We start from the raw sequence: 13,440 nt of genomic DNA on the forward strand, positions 1-13,440 counted from the left end.
GGAGATGGATAGATAGATAAATGGATAGATAGAGAAAGAGAGAAAGAGAATAACAATCGACATTGAAGAAGTTGTTTACGTCTTTTTATCTTACATATTATCTTTCTTTTTACATATATATATATATATATATATATATATATATATATATATATGTATCAGCCATCGCAAACCGACCTCGAAATTTCGAGCTCTTCCTCGGCGGTTATCATAAATTATTGAACGAGTATCCGAGGGAACTAGAAAATAATGAGTAAAAAAAAAAATAAAAGAAAATAGAAAAAAAAAGAAGAGAAATAGAGAGAAATAAAATAGAACAAATAAAGTTTATATCTTAAGTCAATTCGAACAAACGATACGTATTTTCTTTTCGCTTTATACATTCGCTATAGAAATTGAAATATGTTACGTGTTTGTGTGTACGCGCGTCTACTGGGTACTGTGTACATAAGAGAACGAAAGAAAACTAGAAAATAGTAAGAGAAATAAAAAATAGATAAAAAGAAGAAGAAAATTGAAGCAACGAAAAGAAGAAAAAAAGAAAGAAAGAAAGAGGACAAAAAGGCACAATAACGTTTACATCCTTAATTAATACCGAAACGAACGAGACGTATTTTTTGTTCATCTAATATTCTCTATAGAAATTCGGATGTATGCGTGTATATGTAAGAGAATGGTAGATTGTTAAAAAGAAAGAAAAATGAGTAAAATAGAAAAAGAGAGAGACAGAGAGAAAGAGAGAAAGAGAGAGAGAGAATAAACAGTCGAATAAGGTAAGAAGAAGAGGGAAATAGAGCGTAGTGGCAGCAATAGTGGTGGGGTAGTAGGGGGTAAAAGTTGAAGAGAGGGGTATACCGTGCGGAAGGGAAACAATATATAAGAGGATAATTCCGCGGAAAGTGCATTTTAATTTCGCTACATCTAGGACGACGATATGCAGTTAGACTAGGTGGAATCTTGATTAAATTCCCTTTCCCGTGCCCGTTTTATAAGGAGAGAAAGAGACCACCACGCTTCTTTCTTTCTTTCTTTCTTTCTTTTTCTTTCTTTTCTTTCATTTCTTCCCTTTCTCTTTTTTCTATTTCTCATTCTTCCGTTTCTTACTCGTATATGCACCATAGCAGAACGTTTTTTATCGTGCGAACATATTCTTTTCGGACTGTGAAGAGAGATAGAGAGAGAAAGAGAAAGAGAGAGAGAGAGAGAGAAATGATGGGAAAACGAGAAAGTGTAGGAGGGAGGGAAACGGGGGTAGAGACAGAAATGAAAATTTGCACTTTGTTACTTATAAAGGAGAAAAAAAGAAAAGAAAAAAAAGAAAGAAAGAGAGAGAGAGGGAATATGAGTTGCTTTTCTTCGTGAAGCTCTTGTAAAGAAAGTAATAACGGGTGTCTCACTTAGAATCATTACGGACATCATTCGGAACATTTGTTATTTCGTTTTTAATTTGAAATGAAAAACGTGGATAGGTTAACTCGTGTTCGATGACGTTGTTTCCTCTTTTTCTTTATTCTTTTTTTTGTTTTTCTGTCTCTTTTCTTTTCTTTTTCTTTTTCTTTTTGCTTGAATTATTAATAACGAATTAAAGCGACAATCAAAGTCGATAACTCTAACGGTAGTATCGTATGGAATATATCTGTGTTTTTTTTAATACTTTACGTGCGTGGGATGTTTACCGACCAATGTGATTGTGTATATATAAATATATATATATATATATATATAAAATATAAATAGCAAAATGTTTGTCGATTAGTTTTTTTTTTGTATTGAAATTTTTTTCTTGATTGTCACGTTGTTATTTATCATCATCATCATCATCATCATCATCATCATCATCATCATCATCATTATTATTATTGTTATTATTATTATTATTGTTAATATTATTATTGTAAAATTTCTAACTAATATTTCCTTCTTTTAAAACATCACTACTATTCCTATTATTATGCTACTATTATTACTATCTACTATCTAACACTACTACTATTACTAATACTCGTAGGAAATCGTTGCAATCTAACATCTAATTTTCATGCCCCTCTCGTAGAATCGTAAACTCCGTGTCGATAATATTGTCGGAGTTACTACGTGCATCTATGTATCGTGTTTGTTTTTGTCGCATCGATTGCATACGAACTAATTACTATTATTATTATCATCATCATTATCATCATCATCATCATTATCAACAACGTCCCATGGCTTCGAGAATGGAATAATATCTTACGGACGAATAAACACGAATTTGTCGTTTTCGGTTAAAGAGAATGCACACACAGACACACACACACGCACGCACGCGCGCACACACACACACACAGAGAGAGAGAGAGAGAGAGAGAGAGAGAGAGAGAGAGAGAGAGAGAGAGAGAGAGAGAGAGAGATAAAACCTGAGTCAAAAGTTCCTAAATGGTTTTATAAATGAATTAATTTTTCTCAAGACTTCAGGCTTTTAGTTACGCATATATTTATGCAAGCTTGTAGTTTTTAAACCTGAACGAATAAAAAAAAAAGGAATTAGCTTAAAAAATCTCTAAAACGAATAATTAATTTTTTGAAACTTTCTAGAGACATTTGATCGACCATCATTATCATCATCATCATCATCATCATCATCATCATCAGTATTATTATTATCCTCTATCGACATTAAACACTGAAACGAAAAGATGCAGCAAGTAAATGAAATAAAATTCTGATAATAATTTAACATATAGAATAATGTGTTTGGTTTCGTGCAATTATTATTATTATTATTATTATTATTATTATTATTATTATTATTATTATTATTATTATTATTATTATTATTATTATTATTATTATTTATATGCAATATACTAGCAACTCTTCTCATATCTCATTTCATATTAAAATCCCTTAGGAACTTTTGGCTCCATCTCTCTGTATACATACACATACACATGTATATAAATATATAAAAGCGTACATATAAAAGCGTATGTATATTAGTTAGATGAAAAAAAAACAGCAATGAAAACAAACATTTTTAAATTGCGAAGCAATGAATAAATATAAATCGATTCGTTCAAATCGAATATTGAAAAATTATATCATTCATATCGTTCATAAAATTGTAGTGGAAATAAAAATAGAATTTCGATTCGAAGACACACCCGTATATAAATGTAAATATTATATGTGTATATATATATATATTTTATATCGAAATTCTATATATATATATATATATATATATATATATATCAAGGGGTTAAAATGTACCGTATTATCGCGAACAATTGAAAAGTTGGCATAAAGTCGGAATAAAATCGCTTCGTTTGTCACGTCTAAAATTTTCTATTCATTTCCGGTATGTACGATAAGTTCGTCAAACACTAGCGATAAATTATAAATGAAGTTAGCTTATAGTTCTACACCGGTCGATAAAACTTGCTCTCTCCCTATGTATATATGTATATATGCATATATGTATATATGTATATATATATTTCTCTCTTTCTCTCTTTCTCTCATACATACACGCGCACACACCCATACATGTTTTCTTTATCCTTCGAACACGAGCCACGCCACGACAAGAAGTTACTTTAATAGCCTTTAGAATCGCATATCGGACACGTAGCTATCAAAAATAAGATTAAAATAAGTCAAAGTATATAGAATGTATAAGAGTGCTTGGCCACTTCGATGTCGTGCGATTATATCAAAAAAAAAAAAAAAAAAGGAAAAAAAAAGGTAAAAAAAGAAAAAACTAAAAAGAAAGATAATAGAGATACGAGAATGGAAATTCGCAGGTGTATCATGTTATTCGTTATTAAATATGTATATATTATATATACATACGTATATACATATATGCATATATATTTATATTTATATACATACATATATATATATATATATATATATATATATATATATATACTCGACTTGCTGCTGCAATGCGGCAATTTCAAAAGACATCCGGGAAAGGGGAATTGAGAATATATTATTATGATGACGTCAAATCCGAACGCGAATTATTTTATTAACACACATATCTACTGATTAATTATTTAAGATGTCAAAACAATATTATGCAAATATTCATTAAATATTAATATCTCGATATTTACATTGTAAACGTTTTGATGCAAAGAAAAAAAAAACAGAGAGAGAGAGAGAAAAGAAAAGAAACAAAAAAAGAAAGAAGAAAAAGATCGTAGGATTTATAAAGCTATTAAAATTAATTATACATTTAAATTAATATATTTTAATGTTTTCAGGTTTATAAGAAAAAGACTGAAGCGGCTAAGAAGGAGTATTTGAAGGCGTTGGCAGCGTATAGAGCATCCTTGGTTAGTAAAGGAGCTGCAGAGAATGAACAGCAACAGCAACAGCATCAACAACAACCACAACATCAGCAACAACAGCAGCCACAAGTGCAGTACACCGGATACGCTAGTTATGGTGGAAATGGCGGACAAGGAAACGTTGCATATGAAGTTTATAGTCCTCAACCTCAACCACCGTCGCCTCAGCAACAACATCAACAACATCAGCATCAACATCAGCAACAGCAACAACAGATGGCCATTAAGAAGTCACCGCATCATCTTACGATGCAGGGTAATCCTCAGCAGCAGGCACAACAGGTAACAACGATCATCGGACGGACATATATTCTCTTTCGTATATCTTTATAATTTTTCTTTTAATCGTTTCTTTTAAAACAACAGATAAAAACGTGAAAACGTTATGTTGCAGGGATTATTGGGCAATGCTATGGCATCGGCGCATATGACGCAACAACAACACATGCAGCAACAGGTGTCACAGCAGCAATACATGCAGGTAGGTGTAACAAAGTATTCTACTACATACGTATATATGATGTACGTACATGATATATATGTATGTGTATTTGTATTATTATCGTTTTCGTATATATCGAGAAAATATATACGAGTTTAATCAAACTCGAGAAATCATATTTTATCGAATATATGGTGATCGGATTTAATTTGAATACATTGCTTATGACGATGATGATAGTAATAATAATAATTAAGAAGAGTGACTTTTAGTTCGTTTTATATAAGTATTTAAGATTCGCGCCATTCTAACGCGATCGATATCTCGTATTACCGCTCCATAATCGAATATTACCATTTATCAAGCCGCAAAATGGCTACCACGAATGCATTCGATACGTCCGACAAAATATTTTCTATTTTCTGCTTAAGACCGCCTAGAAGTTATTATTTCGTGAGTAAATTCGACGTTTAATTAATTAGTAATTTTTTTGTTTTGTTTTAACGTCGAATTAAATCGTTTCGAAAGTATTCCATGATACCTAGTAAATACATAACCTACAAAATATAAAAGAAAAGTCTCGTATAAACGTATAGATCTATTTCACGGATTGGTTTATCTTTTATATATTTGACTTAGGTGCCGCAGCAACAAGTACAGCAGGTACAAGTACAGCAACAACAACAAATGATACATATGAGTCCTCCTAGAGGAGACTCACTTTCAAGCCCACCTCCGGTAAGTGCTTCGCAAGCTGCCATGGTAGGACAAAGACCACCGACAAATGCATGTATCCGTCACGGATGTCCAAATCCTGCTGTAGCCAATAGCGAATGGGAAGATGAGTATTGCAGTAATGAGTGCGTGGTCAGCCACTGCAGGTTTGTGTGAGCATTCTTTGTATTCCTTATTGCCATATTAACTCGTATAATGACTGAGTAAAGAAAAAAAAAGAGAAAGAAAAAAAAGGAAAAAAAAAGAAAAGAAAAAACCAACCAACCAGTGATTATATGAGATCTACAAACAGACGACTTTTTTTTTCCTTTTTAAATGTATACCTCTCTTTCATTGTAGAGATGTCTTCACCACGTGGGTATCATCGAATCAAAATCCACAGCAGAACTTCTCCACTGTGAAATAAGTGTTTACGCAAAAGAGGTCGAACTACGTCGTTAAATTACATCGAGGCTCTGTAACGTGCAGGGTCTGTTGTTAAGTAAGATATCTAAACTAATGTGTATATATAGGCAGCAAGAAGGAGAATGAGATAAAAGTAAAAGTCAGCGAGAGTACGATCGTAAAATAAAAAAAGAAACAAACAGGACTTAAACGGATATGTCACACAATACAATCTCGTGTATGCGAAAGAAACAACGTAGCATCGTCCATCAGGAAGTGTCGTCTAATCACGTTATATATATATATATATATATATATATATATATATATATATATATATATATATATACATTTCGGATCAGATAGAGAAAGCGGATACGTTACTTTGTAGAACGGGAAGATACGTGTAAATTAAGAAGCCTTATTCACAATAATCAATTACTCTGGTCAAAACACTGTCTATCTACAAAAGCTCGGGGGATAATAATTATTAGTGCGGCTTTTTAAATACGAAAGAAATGAGACTTGTCGATTTTCTTTCATAAACCGCAATAATAATAATAATAATAATATAATAATAATAATAATTAATAATTAATAATAATAATAATAATAATAATAAATAATAATAATAATAATATAATAATAATAATTATAATAATAATAATAAACATCATTGTTTGTCGATAGACGAGGCGTGCCAACTGTACAGTTAACAGTACGTTCGTTCATTTAAATTAACGAAATCGATTAAAAGCGGGTGGCAATTTTTCACAAACGATCGTGAATATACTTTGTGATCGTTCACGATGAAACGACATAAATAAGTGTCGTCCTTATTCTATGAATTGCATTATTCATACGTAAAATGAAAATCCTATGTGGATAGTTAAATAGAGAGCAGAGAATATTAGTCACGCACAATGGTGCGGGGATAATAAGAAATGAAAGAGAGAGTGAGAGGGAGAGAGGGAGGTATATTGCATGTAAATAATAATAATTGCGATAAGAAATACATCCCATTTATAATAATAGTGAAAGAAAAGTGCGATAAGAGAGAGAGAGAGAGAGAGAGAGAGAGAGAGAGAGAGAGAGAGAGAGAGAGAGAGGGGATGAGTAAAAAAAAATCGTCTGTATAGTAAAAACTGTATTACCTGGCAGTGCCATGGGCCGCGGTTGTTGCATGTTTTTCCCCCCTTCTATACTTAGCTAGGAATATTATTAATCATCTAGTATGATTATATTTATAAATATGAACATATATGTGTAATTGGTTGGTCAATTATATATACATGTTTAAACAATAGAATTCTAGCGGGTATCAACAAAAAAGAAAAAAAAAAGAAAAAAAAAGAAGAAAAAAAAATGATGATGATGATGATGACGATGATGATGATGATGATGGTGGGTACCCAGCGATGAATCCGATTCAGACTGTGTTTTTGAATATAAAAAGAGATAAATTAAGATGGAAAGACTTGTGAAAGCAGCTAATTCTTGTTTGCCCCTGACTTTCGTGGTTCTACCGGTATCGTAACGTGTTTCTAATTAATATTTATCATTTAATACGATCGATCATATATTATATATATGATAAGAGTCAAATTGAGGCATATCATGGTATTTATTTTATATTCTTCGCAATTTATATTTTACGGTACGATATAATTATTTGTCGCAATTTTACAATTCTTTTTTTCTCCACGCTAAATACGAATTTTAATCGACAATAAGCAAATCGACGGAAAAAGAAAGCTTGTTTAAATTAATAACTTAAATTAAAAAATAACAACAGTTGGAATGTACAAAATGATAAGATATCGTTGTTGCATACTTGCCGCATACATGTTTTTGTATTCACGTATATACATACATACATACATACATACATACATACATACATACATACATCCATACATACATACATACATACATACATACATACATACATACAGATACACACATGTATACTTTACAAATAAGTTTAAGAAAGATATATCATTTCCATAGGAAAAGAAAAAAGAAAAGTATAGAAAAAGGCCACCTTGAATTTGAGGCAGCCGTAACACACTTTAGTACCTAGATATTTTGCTATAATTTACGATTTTATTTTATTTTTTTAATTATTATTATTATTATTATTATTATTATTATTATTATTATTATTATTATTAATATTAATATTATTATTCTTTTATACGTATATAGTGCAAATTTTATTTTACAAGTATCATTGTTTTTTTTTTTTCTTTCATTCTACTTCTTTTTCTTTTTGTTTATTTTACATATAACAACGATTGAAATATTTAATTTTTGCATCGACAAAATATATATATATATATTTCTTTTATTATTATTTTTTTTTTTAACTTACGGATATAAACATATTTGGCGTTTTCATATATTTGTTAAATTTGTATGAATAAATGATATAAAGTATATTTGGGAAATGAATGTTAATGGGCAGTTCAAGTATAAATTTCTTTACATTGACGTTACTTTAACAAATCGGTATTTTATAATATTTATGATCACATAATCACACATACGTACACACACACACACACACACACAGAGGGAAAAAAAGAAAAACAAAGAGACAATTCAGATTTTGCGAATGAATGCGTACTTTCGCTTATTTTTTACAACTAGTATTTAAAATTATCAGTTCCATATTTGTGGTAAGCACCCCCAAGTCTATCATACGTGGGCATATTTTATGGAAAGAGTCAAAATATATCAGTGAATAATATATAGTCAGATTGTTTTGAAAAAGAAAGAGTTAAAAATTTGAAATAAGCTTTTAAGAAAAAAAAAAGAAAAGAAAAGAAAGATCATCGAGTATAATATAGTTATATAAGGAAGATATATATATATATGTATATATATATTATGTGTATGTATATATAAATATATATATGTCTTCCCATACTTATCCTTGGAGACCTCTCGATAATATCTGATCTCAATTATACAATCGTGATAATTGTTATTGGGTAACAGAAAATTATTGAACGTGTCTCGAAAAAGTATGAGAGAGAGAGAGAAAGAGAAAGAGAGAGAGAGAATGAATGTGCTAATGAATTTTCTTTTAATATTCTCTTTTTAATATACCCACTTGTAAATATACATAAATATATATTCTACAGATTTGTAGGTTATGTAAACATAATCAATATTGTATTATATTGATAACAGACGATTTGTGGTATATATTATGAAAGCATATAAATATATAAAATAAATATATATATAAAAATATATATATATATACAGATACATATACATATAGGATAATAAAAAAAAAAATACTTATAATTCATAATTTTAAATGAAATAAGATATTGATTAAGCCGATTAGGCCTGTTGTGAAATACCCAGGTATGCGGCGTGTCAATAAAAAAAAGTATACAAAAGCTACACAGAAAACACAAAATCCCCCCTGCCCCCGTATGCGTGTATATCCCTTAATACAGAAAACACAACTTTTACATTAATCGTAATCGCATAAATCAATATTAAAAGAAAAAAAAAAAAAGTGAATCTAGGAAATATCCAGCATATATTGTAGTACTAGCACTACGCATCAAATGCTAATATATGATGGTAATTTGCAATGAATTTATGTTAATTTTTATTGTTTTCTGTACAAAGACATAATTAAACGATTTCAATCTCAAATTTATCATGAATTTTTATTTTGAAAGCTTTTAATCTTTTAATAATAATCCATATTCCTAAATCATGTAAAGCCGATCAATTGTAAAATCGACACACGATCGACTATTACCAGTACGTATAATAATAATTAATAAAGTTAAAAATTAAAATCTTATAAATTTTCTCTATATTTTAACGTTTATATTCGTTTCGTGGAAATTTACTCTTCGAAATTAAAATTTTATATTCGTGCTATGTCATTCGTTTTACGTACGGATAATATATTTATATTATCTCATTTCCTGACATAATTTTCCTTCGTAAGTAATAAATGTGTTTATAAATTACAGGATCCAATTTGAGTGGTATAATCAATTTTTAATAAACAGTCGATGAGGATGATAATATTCTTGGAATAAAGAATACATTCCGGACAAAAAACACATTTCTACGATGTCATACGAATAAATTATTATATATACATATATATATATACATATATATATATGTATATATATATGTGTGTGTGTGTAAGTCTTACTATGTAAATCTTATAAAAATAATATTAATAAATGTAAATTAAACGAGAAACAGTATTATTTATTTATAATTTGATATTATTATTTATTTACCTTCTGATCCGTATCAACTCCTAAATTCTCTATCTTCCTGTTAGAAATTTTTATTTATGACGAACGATGCCAAAATATATTTCACGAATCGAAATTTGTATCAGGATCGCATAAAGACGCGGCATCCGTAACATGTCATCTTCCGATAAGTTATGTTCTCCTGTTCGATATTTCAAATTCCGGAGAAAGCGGAAATTTCTCCCACAAATCGAGTTTTGTAACAGGATCGTATGATTGACGAAGAGGTGGCACGCGTTATCCTGCCATCTCCTGGTAAGTTATGCTTTCCTGTTAACACTTTCAAATTTTCTACGAAGCTAAAACTTTTCTTACAAATGGAACTTTCTTACGAAAGGATGACATGATACGAAAGGAGGTAGAATCATCTCTTTTATTTAAATCATATGACCTCTTCGTGTCATGAAAAATATGAATTATTTAAATTAAAGATTAATGAAAGACGAATGCTTACGTGTTTACTCGTTAAAATAAGAATGATAATTAACTCGAAAACTGTCGAACGATTATTAATTTAAATTGTTTATTTAAATATGACATTATATTATCCTTCTACATACAGACTTTCAATCGAAAAGAAAATAGAAAAACGCGTACAACGCTCGAACATTTATATACGGGGAATATTTATAGTGGGGGTTAATAGCTTCCTCTCTTTCCTCACAAAGTTCCAGGGGCGCCACCGTAGAGAAAACATTTTTCTCTTTTTTTTTTTTAGAAAAAAATGTCGGAAACAGCGAGATTTACGCAAACAAGGTATTCGAGCGTAATTCTTGGACAATTTTGACGTACGATGTCTCGTTTTAAACATAAAGATTTAAGCAAGGATATGGCTTTCTCGAATTTTTAAAAAAATTTTATTTTTATGGATAAACCGTTCACGAAAGAGACATCATTTCTTGACAACATTTTTTTCAAAGGAGATAATGCTTTTTCAAAAATTCGTAAGTTTCGTTCAAGTAATAATGCAACGGTGTTACTACGATTACCATGTGCGTATTATGATAGAATTTTTCCTAAAAATCGTAGAAAACGAGAACGAATCCGTTCTTCCCTGAAATTCCCAGTTTAGGATCGTTCGAAAGCCATTAATTATTTGGGATATTTCATTGATGGATTTTATTCAGCAAATTATAAAACATTCAGGTTGTATATCGTACGTTATATTCGCCGTTATCATTATTCTCATTTCCTCGCTCGAGCTCGTTTTAATCCAATTAATTTTGAAACGTTGATTATAAAATACGATACGATATAAAGAACGAATCAGTGATTTTTAGGTCGATTATAAATTTACAAAAATATCATCTCGTTAATAAATATAATATTAACTTTAACATCTTATCGAGATTCGACGAACAACGATAATCGAGACAAATTAAAGCGAAAATATTAGAATTTTTAAATCAATTACGATTTTTATGGAAGTTGATACCACCGGGAGAATATTGAGTATTGCCAACAGTTAAAACAAAAAAACTGATTACACCCTTTCCTACTTGAATTTAATTCTTGATTTCGTTTGTGGTTTTGTTTACAGATAATCGTAAATTCGCATTCGCATTAGATTGTGAATTAATAGAGAATTATTTTACATCGTCAAGAAATTTTGTATGTTACAATATTGTTTCATCGTATCACAGTTACATAGTGAACGAATATAACCTCTTTTAAAGAGATGGAATCACGAACAGAATTTAAAATAAAATCGCCTCCGACCGATGCGATTTCTGCTGTTGAATTTGGCCCGAATTCTACTCAGTTTTTACTCGTCTCATCATGGGACAGCACAGTTAGATTATATGACATTCATGCAAATAGTATGAGGTTAAAGTATAATCACGATTTGCCGGTTTTGGATGTAGCATTTCAGGTAATGTATCAATTCTATTAAGAAACATTTAAAATCATAATAGTGTTTATGCTATCATTTCTAGGATGCGGTACATGCTTATAGCGGTGGCTTAGGAAACACATTGAAGATGTATGACATCAATAGTAATACTGGTAATGAGAGTTTTAGTTCTAATGTACTGCATTATAAATAATTGTGAACATGTCGCTATGGAAAATGTACAACTCAGAAGTATTTTAACAGAATCGGTCATGGGAACACACGACAAACCGATCAGAAAAATAGAATATTGTGGTGCGGTAAATGCTATCTTAACCGGTGGTTGGGATGCAGCTGTAAAGCTTTGGGATCCGAGAACTCCCACTTGCGTGGGTAGTTATCTACAACCAGATGTTGTTTTGGCATTGTCAGTTTGTGGAGATAAATTTGTAGTAGGCACAGCCAAACGAAAAGTTTGTATCTGGGATTTAAGAAATATGGCTGGAATGTTTCAAAGACGGGAGAGTAGTCTAAAGTATCAAACGCGATGTATTAAAGGTTTTCCCAACGAGCAGGTAAATATATCTAATTCTAATATTATTGATAGAATTTCTGTCGCATATAAAAATAATCTCTAAATTTACAGGGCTATGTTTTAAGTAGTATAGAAGGTAGAGTGGCCGTAGAATATCTAGATACGACACCTGAAGCACAGAAGAAAAAATATGCTTTTAAATGTCATCGGATAAAAGAGAATAACGTAGAACATATTTATCCCGTAAATGCTATAAGTTTTCATACCACTTATAATACCTTTGCTACTGGTGGATCGGATGGATATGTTAATATATGGGATGGTTTTAACAAAAAACGTTTATGTCAATTCCATAGATATAACGCTGGCGTTGCTGCTCTTAGTTTTAGCCATGATGGTTCTGTTCTTGCTATAGGTGTATCTTATTTAAATGAATCACAAATACCACCTGGGGGTACGGACGAAATAGAAATTTATATAAGATACGTAAACGACCAAGAAACTAAACCTAAGTAACATTGTATTATTTTAATAGGACCATTTGTAATTAAAATGTTATTTAAATCGCGCGCTACAGATCAGATAGAAATGACGTTAAAAACCTTTAACGAACATTCTTTTTTTTATGCGTCATGTAAATATCAAGAATCATCAAGATTTTACACTTTTATATTTCGGAAGACTTCGACTTTGTTAACTATGACTGCTATATGTGTATACATTACAATGTACTATGTATACATTACAACGATTCTTACAAAACTGGATCATTTTCTTTAAAATTATTTGACTGAACGGATTATTTGAATAAAAACTACCATTTTTCTAAACATCGCTGCTTTGTCATTATCACTTAA

The 13,440-nt window shown here is 30.3% G+C and overlaps 2 protein-coding genes across 7 annotated transcripts in view; both read left to right on the forward strand.

The window, feature by feature from the left end:
• Positions 1 to 9,585, forward strand: part of LOC127064218 (TOX high mobility group box family member 3-like) — a 203,256-nt gene extending 193,671 nt beyond the window's left edge. For 5 of the 6 annotated variants that reach the window (XM_050994934.1, XM_050994936.1, XM_050994938.1 and 2 more), the window contains 4 exons: positions 4,257 to 4,625; positions 4,738 to 4,824; positions 5,425 to 5,672; positions 5,860 to 9,585. In XM_050994934.1, the coding sequence (XP_050850891.1) occupies positions 4,257 to 4,625; positions 4,738 to 4,824; positions 5,425 to 5,672; positions 5,860 to 5,926 (771 nt within the window). In that variant the 3' untranslated portion in view covers positions 5,927 to 9,585. The remainder of the gene's footprint in view (positions 1 to 4,256; positions 4,626 to 4,737; positions 4,825 to 5,424; positions 5,673 to 5,859) is intronic. The other variant, XM_050994935.1, reaches the window with a different exon arrangement.
• Positions 9,586 to 11,677: 2,092 nt separating this feature from the next.
• LOC127064240 (mitotic checkpoint protein BUB3) lies at positions 11,678 to 13,413 on the forward strand. The gene is made up of 4 exons (XM_050995015.1): positions 11,678 to 12,087; positions 12,152 to 12,221; positions 12,313 to 12,623; positions 12,695 to 13,413. Exons 1-4 carry the CDS (start codon positions 11,893 to 11,895, stop codon positions 13,097 to 13,099), a joined length of 981 nt encoding a protein of 326 aa, XP_050850972.1. The 5' UTR covers positions 11,678 to 11,892; the 3' UTR covers positions 13,100 to 13,413.
• Positions 13,414 to 13,440: the final 27 nt, after the last annotated feature.

This window comes from Vespula vulgaris, chromosome 5, assembly GCF_905475345.1.
Source record: "Vespula vulgaris chromosome 5, iyVesVulg1.1, whole genome shotgun sequence".
Lineage (NCBI taxonomy): Eukaryota > Metazoa > Arthropoda > Insecta > Hymenoptera > Vespidae > Vespula > Vespula vulgaris.